Source organism: Amyelois transitella, chromosome Z (genome assembly GCF_032362555.1).
Source record: "Amyelois transitella isolate CPQ chromosome Z, ilAmyTran1.1, whole genome shotgun sequence".
Classification (NCBI taxonomy): domain Eukaryota; kingdom Metazoa; phylum Arthropoda; class Insecta; order Lepidoptera; family Pyralidae; genus Amyelois; species Amyelois transitella.
Window position 1 is genome coordinate 13,985,456 of NC_083535.1, and position 14,393 is coordinate 13,999,848.

At 49.3% G+C, this 14,393-nt stretch overlaps 1 protein-coding gene across 1 annotated transcript; it reads left to right on the forward strand.

Annotated features, from left to right (window-relative positions):
* The first annotated feature begins 9,508 nt into the window (after positions 1 to 9,508).
* LOC132903995 (uncharacterized) lies at positions 9,509 to 11,434 on the forward strand. The gene has a single exon (XM_060953858.1). The coding sequence runs from the start codon at positions 9,509 to 9,511 to the stop codon at positions 11,432 to 11,434; it is 1,926 nt and encodes a 641-aa protein (XP_060809841.1).
* The last annotated feature ends 2,959 nt before the right edge of the window (positions 11,435 to 14,393 follow it).

The window sequence follows — 14,393 nt, forward strand, 5'->3', positions numbered from 1 at the left end:
GAACACTACATGTTCCAGCAGTGGGTTCCTTGATTTTTTCCGGAACTTGACTACCATTTCTCTCTCCTCCTCATTGATATCCTTAAAGAGCTTGCTGTTCTGTTCTTTAAGTTTAATTATTATTTGCTCGTTGCTATTTTTCAGAACATTTTTGAGAACGAGAAGTGGGTTTTTGTTCTGTACCTCTCTGGCCTGTAAATTTTTTATTTTCTCAATTCGATTTTTCAGCTTCTCCCTGCCCTCTTTTGTCCTGCAGCTTATTATCACCTTCCTGTCACGGGTCTTCCTTACCCTTTCTATTTTAATCCAGTCTCCTCCTTTTCCTGCTGCCTCACGTATCCTTTCCATTACCTCCTCACCCGTCTCCATTCCTGTTTTGTCATCGACAATGACGGAATGTAGGGTGAGGGGCTTTCCTTGAGGAGCAGCTGCGATCTGTGAGTACGTGGGAGCCTGGGTGGACGTACTCTGACTGGTTTCACTCCGGCGGTCCATCAATTCCTTGACTTCCCGAATGTTTCGGGAGTTTTCCTCGAGCTTGTCCACGAGCGGCTGCAGGAACTTTTCGATGTCTCCCAATATTGTCTCGTTCTGGGGAATAGGAGAAGTTTGCGTCCGCACACAGGGATGTTGACCTGGCGTTTGGTTTTTCAACTCCTGGTAGGCCGCCAATCCACACACCAGTTCATCCACTTCTTTAACTTTGTTTTTTATTGATTCTTTTGTTTCCCTCTTAAGTCTGAGCGCAGACTCAACCTCTTCGTCTATAGCTGTAAGGAGGCTCTGGATGCGACCGCAAAACTCGTCCCTTTCGTCATCCGTCAGGATCCTTCTTCTTTGGTCCTCCTTAAGGTAAGGCGTGTTAGGGAGGTACTGTAAGTACCTGTTGCGCTTTTTTGTATTGGGGGTGATTGGGGGATCTTCCTCTGGTGGTACCATGTTAGGGGAATCTATTTCTGAATGAGAGGGAGACTCGTTGGGAAATTCAGTAGGCGACGTATTATTGTCGCAATATGTTATTTTCTTTTTGAAGGTCACGGACCTAGGTGTTCTTATCATTTTAATGTCTTATTTTAAAAGTAAATTTGTAAAAGTTGTAAAAGTAAAAGTAAAAGTAATATTAAAACTAGGTGAATACCACCAACGTCACAACTGGTTGCAGCCCTGTATATGGGGGCTGCAATATTTGGATAAGTAAATAATATGTAATGTTAATAAATTCTTAAAATGAAACACTTAGCGAGATCGTAATACTGCAATTTCAAATTAGTCAAATTAATTAATAGATGCTGTCCTAAATTTTCTCTAAAGCGTCTATTTGTCGAGTCTATGTTCTCGTTCTAATTTATTAACTATTTTTGTGGTATTATAAAACATACAATAAATAATATACCACCTAATAAAATACAAAAAGTCAAGATTTTTAATTAACTTGTTAGGCTCTGTCTAACCCGCAAAGACCCATACAATTCATGCGCTCCGATATCACAACAAACGAGACAATGGCATTCCAACGGGCCGAGAACAATAGGCTCGTTCGATGCCTCCTATTACGTCACTGTGGGCGTGACCTACGGAGCGGACGACGACCGCACCCGACCCAATACGTATCGATTTTGATATACACTAAAGATGTATTTGGATGGAATTTTTTCTATCGGTCTACGTATCTATTTACTATTATTTTTATATGAAATATATAATATAAATTTGTATATGATAATTTATGAGTCTTTTAAGTTTGTTAGTTAAATTTTATATGATAATATAGTTTTATGTGTATTATAATATGTCCAGAGTGTATTCTATAAGGTAACAAGGATAGCAGAAACTTATTTAAGGGATTCTTAATCGATTTTACTGTCACGGTATGTGGGCCGTATGCGTGTGTCGCCCTTCCCCGCTGAAGCTGATGCGCACCACGACACGCAATAAGTCAGCGGTCCGCAGCGGTCCCCACTCCGCTCGCCCGCTACAAACTTTACTTTGCGGTCTAGGCCTATTATAGGTTTGGACAATTTTGCAATTATCTTTGATACTATGTACTTTTTGGTGTTTATATTTTGGAATGACAAAGATATATAACCGTACCTTGTATATTTGGTAAAATTGTTCCCCAGTCAAAGTGCGTTTATAACAAAAGAGGGCGACTTCTCCTTTGTTTACAACTTTGTCAAGCGCAAAAGCCGCCTTTCTTCCAATTAAGAGGGGGAATTTGAGGGATGGTTTGCTCCTGTCTTTTTGGGGATAATAATAGTGGGGTACCGAGAAAGATCCGGTACCGGGGATTACAGATTTGGTGATAAATGACCTTTTTTGTTCTAAGTTTTTAAGTCTTGATTTAGGGGTGACTAAAAGGGTTTTTGGGGTTAAAAACAATTTTGAACTTATTTTTAAGGGTAACTTTTTACACTTGGGCTATTAAAATTCCGAAAAACTATGTAATAAAAAAGTCAATTTTAGTTTTTTACTTACGTAAATCTAATTTGACTCTGGGAGTTTATGAGCTAATTATTTTTTATCTTAAAGGTTCCTGATCCGATTCGATTCAAATTTTTGTATGTGACAGGGAGATAAACGATCCCTCAATTTATATATTTTTTAGATACAATTTACTTAATTTAAGTACAATTTTGGTTCCACGAAGTTGGCGCTCGCCGAATTCTGGACGAAAATCCTCCGCTGCTGGCTGACGGGGTGTCCTGGGTTGGTGTTCCGGGTATGTGTGTTCTCCTTCCCGGCTGCTACACTGAATCCCGGTGCTTCACGTGCGTAATTCCTGAGGGTTGAGCGGTAATCGGGGAAAAACCGCTGATTGGCTGACAGCTCTTTCCGTCCTGGACGCCGAACCCGTATCCCGATCTTGCTGGTTTTGGGCTGGTGTCACCCCGGGCAGGTCCGTCGCTGGTCAGCATGTACAGCTCCTCGCCCCAACCCACCAAACCGCCGAAAAACTCGTTCCAACCTCTGGTCTCCTCACTTCCCTCTCTTCCCGACGTCCGTAGCCGGCTACCCGACCCAGTAGGTCACCGGTACTTGTACTACTCTATTTCCCACTGGTCGGTCCTTGTTGTGTTGAAGTTTCGACTATCTTGTGAAGCGGGCAACCGAGCTATCGGCTAGTAAACAAAGCCGGTGTTTTGGAGCTCAGATAAAAAGTCCAGTTACGTCGGCGTCTTTGATCCCAGAGTTTTGGGACTTCGCACAGACCAGGTCACTGTCACTACCTTCGCTTGCACAGTTTTAGTTCTCAAAGTCACCGATACCAAACGCAACTTTGGAGCGGTGAGGCGCGAGAGGGCGTCAAGCCCGCAACTTTGTTTTAATTTAACTCGTTTGTTTTAAGTCCGATTTTATAATAGTTTTCACTGTTAGTTATGTTACTTCAGCGCGAATTCAACGATGTATCACACTTAATAGATTTTTTCAAAAGCGATTTTTAAGGTAATTTTTTGCGCGGAGCGGTCTGAATTCGTGACGCTCGGTACAGCGGACAGAGCGCAACTGGTTAGGTTAGGTTAGGTTAGGTTAGGTTAGGTTAGGTTAGGTTAGGTTTTTTTTTTTTTTTTTTTTTTTTAAGTTTTCCCCTGGGAGTTACACCACCCCCAGGGGGAGTTTATTGCCAGTATTCTCTAACATTATTAGAGGCATTTTAAAACAATTTTATTTGCATAATGTGTGAAAAACTATAACTAAACTTACTGCTATACTTAGTCTGCTTAATCTTTTTAACAATGTAAGTTTATAATTGTTATCATTGAATATACAATGTAGTATTTTAGCAAGTCACTTGTCACTATTCACTATATTATGCTAGAGTTACTATTGCTTACAATATCTTGTCATAGCTATAATACACCGATTAATAAATACCTATAAGACTATAAAGCCCTTCCATTCCTTAACAATATTTACATCTATTTTCTTTGCCTCCTTTGTACTGTTCAACTATTTATATAATTTACTGGTCAATAACCCTATAATCAATTATCTTTTTTAATTTTTTACAAAAAGTCATGTTACGAGCATGATTTGCTCTTCACTGATACTGATATTAGTACCTTGTTTATTTATTCAAATTGTATACCTTGTTTATGCGAATATCGCATTTATATAAAACTACTGCTATTCTTATAATTCTATGTCATTTTGTTAAAATTGGTATACATATATATTATTATCGTCAAACTTAAAATTAAACTATCTATAACCGTAACAACCAAGTATTTGTTTACAACGTTAATTATTAATGTATGTGTCACTTATAAAATTTTTCATATTATTGCATAACATTTTTTACACGTACCTTCGAACCAATAAATAATATTATTCATTGGTTCAGAGCCACATTTGTGTTGCGTTAGCACTAGGCACTTGACCATGGCCCCAAGGACATGCCGCGACCCGCCTTGTATAATTGCATTATATAATGATGCTGTTCATTAATACGGCAATGTAGGTCAGCCACGACACGCCGAGAGACCATGAATCATTGCTTATGCGTATGCAATCCTGGATCTGGCGAGAGCCTCCCACCTTTGCCTGACCTGACACGCGGAGCTAAAAGCGTTGTGATTACTCACCGCGTTTCCGTCCGCGCGGCAGTTCAGGCACGATGGGACGGCTCCCGCCATCCAGGCCTGACACGCCGCCCTCTGATGCTGTCCACCGCAATGGCAGCACCTCTCCGCCGTCTCCCTGCAATGGCGCCTGCCGTGGCCGTAGCCCAGGCACATCGAGCATTGGACCAGCGGAGAATAATCCTCCGCCTGGATCCGCTGCATATCGATGCGCACTGAGCCGGCCTCGACCACTGCTCGCCACATCCTAGGGGGGACACTCGCCACTACGTGTTCCAGTAGCGGGTTTCGCGACCTCTTTCTGAATTTCACTTGTATCACTTTTTCCTCCTCCGTTAGGTCTTGCAAAATTTTTCTGTTTTGTTCCGTCAATTTATTTAATATCTGCTCATTTGTGTTGCATTTTAATATATTTTTAAAAATGAGGAGTGGGTTTTTGTTTTCTACCTCCTTTACTTGTAGATTTTTAATTTTGCTAATTCTATTTTTTAATTGCTCTCTACCCTCTTTGGTTTTACAGCTAATAATTACCTTCCGGTCTCTTGTTCTCCTCACACGCTCTATTCTTAACCATTCCCCGCCTTCTTCTGCTACTTCTCTTATCTTTTCCATGACCTGCTCACCGGTTTCCATTCCTCTCTTGTCGTCCACAATCACGGAATGTAACGTGAGCGGCTTTTCGCGAGGAGCAGCCACGGCCTGTGCGTATGTCGGGGTGTGTGAGGCTGTTGTTGTTTTTGCACTTACTTCTTTCTGGCGGTCCATGAACTCCTTTATTTCCCGTATACTGTGGGAGTTTGCTTCCAGTTTGTCCACCAGCGGTTGTAGGAAGGTTTTAAGCTCTCCGATATGCATCTCTTGCTGTGGGATAGGGGAGGTCTGAGTTCTTATGCTCGGTCGTTGTCCCGGCGTCATGTTTTTTATTTCCTGGCAAGAGGCCAGGTCGCACACTAGGTCGTCTGCCTGTCTGATTCTACTTTTGATGGAGTCCTTAGCTGTTCTCTTTAATCTTAATGCAGACTCGACCTCTTCGCCAATTGCATCCAGGAGATCCCTAATACTACGACATAGGTCTATTCTGTCGTCGTCCGTCAAGATTTTGCGTCTATTTTCCTCCTTCAGGAGGGGCGTTTTCGGGAAGCATTGTTGGTACCTGCTCCTCGTGTTTGGGGTCGCCCATTCCTCCTCTGAGGATAATCTGACGGGGGAATCCGACGGGGAGTCACCCTGGCTACTGAATTGAGTGGGTGACATTTGGAAGGCTAGGTCTGTCGGGTTATCTTTAAAGTACACTGATTTTGGTGTTCGGTTTAGCGTCATGTTTTAAAATTAAATTTGTATAAGTGGTAAAAGAGACAATTGTATAGTTAAAATGATAGATAAGGAAGGCAAAAAGCCAGTCAACAAATAAAATTTAAAACCTTAATTAATATGGACTAGAGGTGCAATGGTCAATATGGACGTTAAAACGTTGATCTTGAAAAATCCACGCAATCCTGGGGTCTCACCTTTTTCAAGGCTGTGTCCTTTGTCTGAGACTGTGTCCTCGAAGCAACACTGCACTAATTTATGTTCCTACACGCTTCACTGAAGGCACAGGTTCGGCTCGTGGTATATGAGGTTGATCCACCTGATTCCGGAGCTGCAGACCTTGATCACAATGCACACTGAAGACCATTCACTCACAATAATTTTTTAGAATTTTAAGAATTTTTTATCACTATTTTAAATAATTTTTTGCTAATTTTATTCGCGGAGCGCGTCGGAGCACGTCTGCACTCCACGACGGCTCGAAGCAGACTGGGTTAGGTTAGGTTAGGTTAGGTTAGGTTAGGTTAGGTTAGGTTAGGTTAGGTTAGGTTAGGTTAGGTTAGGTTAGGTTAGGTTTTTTTTTTTTTTTTTTTTTTTTTTTTAAGATGCTAAGTGATTTGTTTGGTAATTAATTTTTTATTAAATGGGTATGCTGTGTTTTTGTATGATAAGTGTAGCGTTGGTGGGTCTCTGCTATTTGATACAGATACCCACCGTCGCTATTTATCTTGAGCGATGTTTTTATGTTAAGGTGCCATAGATCTGCTTTTTGATTTGCATTTGTGACTGTTATGATTAAATGTAATATTGAATTTTGCGAGGCGATTTCGCATTTCGACAAGGCGCTAGAATTAGAATTACAGTTACAATTTTAAATTACAAGGCTCTTCCTTCTTCTTAAGGCGCATCTTTGCTTCAAGGGCTGCCAACGTGCTGCTAATAGCCATAGTCAGTGCTATCCTGAAGAGCTTTCATGGCATTGACTATGCGCGGGCATGCTTTGTTGTCGGTGGCTGAATGGCTAGTATTGGCGCTACGAACTGACTTGCAGTTATAACAGCACGTCTTATTCGGATCGGCGCGAACGGGGCACGAGTTGATTTGGTGCTCAGTGGAGCCACAGTGAGCGCACGGGCGGGACTCAGCGGTGCACTTGTTATTAGTGTGCCCGAACTGTAGGCACTTATAACATTGCACGAAGCGGCTGAAGTCCGCCACGTGCACCCGCTGGTGCTCCACGTTCGCGCGCTCCCCTTCGACCAGCCTGCGCCGGATCGCCGGGGCCACCTCCAACACCGCGTTGTAAAAGCGCTCATTTCTATTGTTCAAGAGGAAGCAAAGGCGGATTTCTTCGCTGGGGATTTGGTTCTGGTGGCTTATGATGTCCACCAGTTCCTCCCTCTGGACCTCTTTGCTAATCCCCTTCAAGATGATGAGAGGGCGACGGAGCTTCGACTCTTCAGCTGCAATGCCGGGGATGTTGTTCACTTTCCGGAGGATTTGGTCGCGCTGCTCATTGGTATCGAACTCTACTTTGAGCATGTTTTGGCGCAAGGGCTTTACTTTCGAGGGAGCAAATGTTGTTCTCCGGAATGAGATGTTCTTTTTGAACTCGTCAAGTACGACTGGCTGCTGTTTTTGTTTATCGCTAGTCTCCTTAGCTTTGATGATGATGGAGGGCAAGGTGCGCGAAGGAGGAGGAATGCTCTTAGGGGGGGAGGGCGTCGCCACGGCCGCGGCGAAGGATTTTGCAGGCGCTGGTGGAGAGGGCGCTGGCGTCGTCGGCGTCATGGCCTTAAGTTCCTCACGGATACTCTCCCGAATAATAGAGAGCAGTGTGCTCTGGTCCGGGAGGATCTCCGGAGTCGGAGGAGTCGGCGCAATCGCGACCGTTGGCCCGGTCTCCTTGACCTTCACCAACGCCTGCGCAGATCTTTGTATCTCCTGCGCCGCCGCCGCAATGAGCCGCTTGTTGGTAGCAGTGACGCTCTTTCCTTCGTTAACAGCTTTGTTGATTGTATACGTTAGTTTTGTGACTACCGCCATGAAGGTGTCGATACTCTTCACATCTTCAGAACGGGCAGGTAGTTCAATAATTATTGCGCTAGAAGATTTGCTGGACTTGGTTGCAGTTTTACGAGCGGGCACAACTTTGGCGGGAGCTTGTGAGGAGGCAGTAGCGTCGCTCACTTCGGGTGTTTCGGTGTCAGACATGTACCGAAGTTGGGGCATGTCTGATTCGGGGGAAAATTGGAGGTCTACACTAGGAGTTAAGAGATCCTCCTCATCCATCTCACTTATGGGCGCTATGTACGGTCGAGTGCGTTCAGGGGGGCTAGCCGTAGTTGGGGAGGCCCTGGAATTGCCTGCCACTGGTGAGGAAGACCGCGAAGGGCGGTTGGGGGGTGCAGGAGGAGGTCGAGTGGTCGCCTCCTTACGAGTCGGAGACCGGGTGAGCCCCATGGTCTCGTCAGTAAACTATTGAACTTTAATAAAATATGTCAATCAAAATCCAACTATATAATTAAACTATTGCTTCTAAGAGGGTGTTATCTATTGAAATACTATTTTTGGGACCAGAAGAACACTATGAACTAATCGGAAGAAAGAAAAAATACGAGGGAAAAAATTGGATTTTTGGTTTCGACTTACGTCGGCGAGCAGAATTTACCTAGCTGATGAAACTAGGGTGGGCGGGGGGGCGAATTTTTCGCGTATTTTGTCCGGGAATGGCTTAAAATGACGGGGTAGGCAGCCGGAACACTAATCAGAAGTAATTAGGGGTAGGTTCGGAAGAAAAATTTGGTCTATGGACAAAAATGAGTATTTGGATGGAAGAAAAACCGTTAAAGAAGAAAAATGACAAAATAGTATGAAAAATTCGGCGGGATGGAGAAAGCTGGTATGCAGAACTGATGGCGGCAACAAGACGAAGAGATCAAGGTATCACAATCAGGGGTGGACACACTAAAGATGGGATGGTTAGGTTAGGTTAGGTTAGGTTAGGTTAGGTTAGGTTAGGTTAGGTTAGGTTAGGTTAGGTTAGGTTAGGTTAGGTTAGGTTAGGTTAGGTTAGGTTAGGTTAGGTTAGGTTGGGGTGCTACGGTCAGGAAACCTCCACGTTGGCTCAGTACCTTGAAAGCTTTGCTTCTGTTGCTTGATCTTTGATCCGGTGATAGCGGCGGGCTGACAAGACACTGGGCTGGTGCACCCTGGGCGATGGTTAATAACTCCCCGCTATTAGGGGTCTTGTTATCCATCGGCAAATGTCCTGACACATGGACGGGCTGAATAGCCTAACCGGCTTCTGGGCAGACGCTTTTGCGTCCAGGTCCGTCTACCAGTTGCTCCCTCTTGTCTGCCCTCAGACAGTGAGTGGATGTGGCTCGCGCGGCGTCAGGTTTCGGCTCGGCGCCGGGCAACTCGTTACCCCAAATTGATGGGGCCGAGGACGTTTGTCGCGAGGAAGAAAACCTCAATAAAAAATAACCCTAATCCCAAGGTCGGGCGTGCCGATGGGATGAATGGCGGGGGGGGAGCCCCGTCCCAAGCGCCCACTGAAGAGGTGGAGGAGTTCAGGGACCTCACCCTGTTAAAAAAAAAGGAAACTCATGAATATGGCGTCTAAGAAAACGATCATACCCCAGGAGGGTACCGACTCCCAAGGAGTCGGAGAATCCCTCCCCACGCCTTCGGGCGTGGGCTGCCCCACCGTATCTGGGGGGGGCACTTACCGCCAGAGGGACGCAAGTCCCTCCCAACTGTCGACACGGTCGACAAGCCGAGGGTCACTGATCCTCGCACCGACATCCGACGAGGACAACGATAGCCTTCCGGAGGTCATCATGACGGAGGATGACAAGAACGACGGGGGCAGTGTTCCCCGTAAACGGAAGGCACTGGAGGGGTCTGCACTAAGATCGCGAGGCCCCAAAATTAACACAGCTACGAGGGGCCGTCACGCTGGTCGGCGCACACAGACATCGCCACCCAAGCCCGCCAGCAGCATCGTTGACGAACAACTTGACGTTGTACGGACGTCTGTTGGAAATGTACTGGAGGAAGCCGGTAAATCCGGCAACCTCAAAGGCACAGTGTGGCGATCCATGAAGGATGCCTGTCAGCACATCTTAGATGCAGCTGATAAAATAGAAATGCACCAGGAGGAGTCGGCAGCAGTCAGAATTCTGACTGCTGACAACAGAAGGATGCGGGAGCAATTGGCGCAGCTGGAGCAGGAGACGAGGGCTCTTCGGAAGGCCTATGCCGAAAAATCTACCGGGCCGTCCACCTCAGGACCAGTCACAATGGCGGAAATCAAGGACGTCCTTAAAGAGTTTGAGGTGTCCATTGAGAGGAACCTGTTCCTCAAAATAGGAGAAATGGTGACGACCCGGTTGAATGAAGCCGAAAAGAGGGGCATACTCGCCCCAGAACCAATTCTGCGCCCGCCACTGGCGGCTGACAGAAAAAAACAAAAAGCTGGGGATCTAGATGGCAGGGAGGGCAACACAGGGTCAACCCTCATGCCACCTGCAAGACCCGGACCGGTGCCGCAAACCAGGGCCAAGGCCAAGGCCAAAACCAAAGCTCGGCCACGTGAGCCAACGCCAGGCCCCTCCCGAATACCTCCCACTGAGGCGTCCCCGAACCCTGGAGGCACGGAGGTGTGGACAACGGTAGCCAGAAAGAAAAAAGGGAAAAGAAAAGGGAAGGGGAAACCAACCCAAGCCCCCAAAGCGGCAGCAAAACCGCCACCAAGGAAGGCGTTCACCCCACCGAAGTCAGCAGCGGTGGTGGTGACCCTGAAGCCGGAGTCCGATATGGACTATAAATCGATAATGGCCAAGGTCACCACCATCAAACTACCGTCCATTGGGGTGGACCATGTTTCGGTGCGCAGGAGTGCTACGGGGGCTCGGATAATAGAGGTTCCTGGAGCAGACAGCGGGGCCGCAGCGGACGCTCTTGCTGAGAAGGTCCGGGAATTGATAGGCAACGAAGCGGAGATATCTCGGCCGTATAAAACGGCACAAGTCAAGGTCTCCGGCTTCGATGAGGCAGTGACTCTGGAGGCCCTCAGAGAAGCTGCAGGTGCAGCTGGGAAATGCCCACCGGGGCAAATTAAGGTTGGCGCTATCCGTATGGCGCCAGACCAGACTGGGGCAGCCATTTTAACCTGCCCTGTGGCGGCTGCCAACTCTCTCATAGAGCTCGGACGCCTCCTGGTCGGATGGTCGGCCGCCAAAGTCAAAGGGCTTGAAGCCCTGCCCATGCGATGCTTCCGCTGCATGGGCATGGGCCACACTAGGGCCCTCTGTCCATCCCCGGTGGACAGATCATCGATGTGCCACCGCTGCGGCAAAACGGGCCACACCACTGGTGAATGCCAGGTCAAAGAGCCATGGTGTGCAGTGTGCCATGCCGCTAAACTGCCGCCAGGACATGTCATGGGGGGGAAAGCCTGCAACCCCCCTCGCATAAGAGGCAAATCGGCCCTGGCAACGACCGAGGCCTCGGAGGGCCGCGCCATGGAGCACTGATGCCGGTACGGCCTGCTCCCCGCCTTGAGGTGCTGCAGGCCAATGCCAACCACTGCGCTCGTGCTCAAGACCTCTTGGTCCAGCACTTGGCGGAGTGGGGCATTGACGCTGCCGTCATATCGGAACCCTATTGCGTCCCCTCCCTCCCTAATTGGGCTGGAGACACAGAAGGGCTGGTGTCGGTGACCATCCCACAAACTGGCAATCGCCCACCTCTCTCGAAGATTGAGAACGGCAGGGGGTACGTAGCGGTGAAATGGGGAAATATTGTAATTGTCGCAGCATATTTCTCCCCCAATGAACCGCTGCGTGCCTTTGAGCGCCTCCTCGAGAGAGTGGGGCAAGTGGTCGAGGGTGCGGCGCCGACACCGATCATGCTAATGGGAGACCTTAACGCCAAACACTCTGCGTGGGGTTCTCCCATAACCAGCCCAAGAGGGGTAACACTCTATGATTGGGCGGTGGGAATGGGGCTTGAAGTCCTAAACCGGGGCAACACTTCCACATGCGTGCGGCGAAATGGTGCCTCGATAGTGGACGTGACGCTCGCGACCTCGAGTATTGCTGCACGCATTGAGGACTGGCGCGTCCTGGAGGACGTGGAGACCCTCTCCGACCACCGCTACATACGGATGTCGGTCTCCAATACGCCCCATTCCCAACAGCCCACTCGAGGCAGAGGGAGACGCCAGGGGTTCCCCAGGTGGAATATGGCTAGCCTCAACAGGGACCTGGCTGAAGAGGCTGCCATGGTAATAGAGTGGAGAGAACCCATACCAAGCCGCTCCCTTGGTGTGGAGGAAAGGGCACGTGGCTTTCGCGCGTCGCTCACTGAGGTGTGCGACGCATCCATGAGGAGGTCTGGTCCGCCGCCTGCTAAAAGGCAGGTACACTGGTGGTCTGAGGACATCGCTGCACTCAGATCTATCAGCAACCGTGCCCGCAGGGAGTACACCAGATGCAGGCGGCGGCGCAACCGCGAATACGGGGAGGAGGCCCGACTCTATTCTGCCCTCCAGGAGGCCAAAAAGGCCCTGTCGGTAGCAATTGCCAAAGCGAAAGACGACGCCCACGAAGCGTTTCTGGCCACGCTAGACAGGGACCCATGGGGGAGGCCATATAGGGTAGTTCGCAACAAAATGCGCCACGCCCCCCCCACGGCCTCCTTGGAACCGGACCTCCTCAATAAAATTGTTGAAGGCCTTTTCCCATCGGCCCAAGAATTTGCTCCTCCGAGTATGCAGGTCCCCGAGCGGGAGTCCACCACGGCCCCAGTGCCACCGGTGACGGATGATGAGTTCGACCGGGGTATGACACGTCTGACAGCCTGCAAAAAGGCACCAGGCCCGGACGGCGTCCCCGGTCTGATTCTACCGGTGGTCGCAAAACACCTCGGGAGCCGCCTCAGACAATTATTCGACGACTGTCTGTCGTCTGGGCGGTTTCCCAGGCCGTGGAAAGAGGGAAGACTCTGCTTGCTCAGAAAGGAGAGCCGACCCGAGGACTCCCCTTCGGGATGGAGGCCCCTACTGATGCTGGATGAGACTGGTAAGCTGCTGGAACGAATTGTCGCCTCCAGAATTATCCAGCATCTGGAAAATGTCGGACCAAACGTGTCGGACCGCCAATTTGGTTTTAGAAAAGGGCGGTCGACCGTTGATGCGATAGGGGCCCTCCGCGAATTCTCGGAGGACGCAATAAAAAGGAAGGGAGGAGCCGTGGGTGTCTCGTTAGACATCGCAAACGCCTTCGGCTCCCTCCCATATGAGGTAATAAAGGAGGCACTCCGATACCACGGAGTGCCTCTCTATCTGAGAAACCTCGTAGGGCACTACCTCTCTGAGAGGGTGGTGCTCTACGAGGACAGAGAAGGGAGGAAAGCCAGGGCGATGACCTGCGGTGTTCCTCAGGGGTCAGTGCTAGGACCCCTGCTTTGGAACATCGGCTTTGACTGGGCCATCCGCGGGAGCCTACTCCCCCGGATGACCGTCATCTGCTATGCGGATGACACGATGGTGGCCATCTGGGGTGAGAAGCTGGAGAGCACCCTCAGGACAGCTGCAGTCGCAGCAGACCTGATGGTCACCCGCGTCAGGCTGCTGGGGCTCAGGGTGGCCCTCAGCAAGTGCGAGGTCATCGTCTTTGGCAAAAGGGGCTGGAAACCGCCTGAGGGAGCGTCCATTCCAATAGGTGGGGAAAGGGTCCAGGTGAAGCCGTACATTAAGTACTTGGGCATAACCATGGACCCACGCTGGGACTTCCGGGAGCACTTTAAACAACTAGCACCCCGGATAGTCGGCGCAGCATCGGCCATGGGCCGGCTGCTGCCCAATGTCGGAGGGCCTAGCGCCCGGTGCCGGAAACTATATGCGGGCGTAGCCCGGAGCATGGCACTATATGGGGCGCCAATCTGGGCAGATAAGCTCTCCAGAGCCAACGTGGCCCAGCTGCGAAGGCCACAAAGAGTGGTGGCCAACCGCATAGCTCGGGCCTACGTAACGGTGGCTTGGGCGGCGGCATGCGTATTGGCCGGCACCCCACCATGGGACATGGACGCAAAAATTCAGGCGGAGGTTTATTGGGAGCGGGCGAGAAGACGAGCTCTCGGGGAAAGGCCCGCCCCAAGAGAAGTGAGAGGGGCCCGTCAGTTGGCCGTAGACAGGTTGAAAGAGCGGTGGCGAGATGAGCTAGAAAACTCCCAGTATGGTATACGTACCATCGGGGCGCTCCTCCCATCGCTCGAAGATTGGATGGATAGAAAGTACGGCCAACTGACGTACAGAATGACGCAGGTGATGACCGGACACGGGTGCTTCGGTCATTACCTGCATACAATAGGCAGAGAGCCAAGCCCGGTCTGCCACGAGTGTGGGGAGCCGGACGACACGGCTCAACACACCCTGGCAGAATGTGAGAGGTGGGCCACAGAAAGGGTGGCCCTAGCAGTGGCCCTGGGCGA

Coding starts and splice junctions, on each gene's coding strand:
- LOC132903995 (XM_060953858.1), top strand. CDS start 9,509: ATGGCGTCTAAGAAAACGATCATACCCCAGGAGGGTACCGACTCCCAA.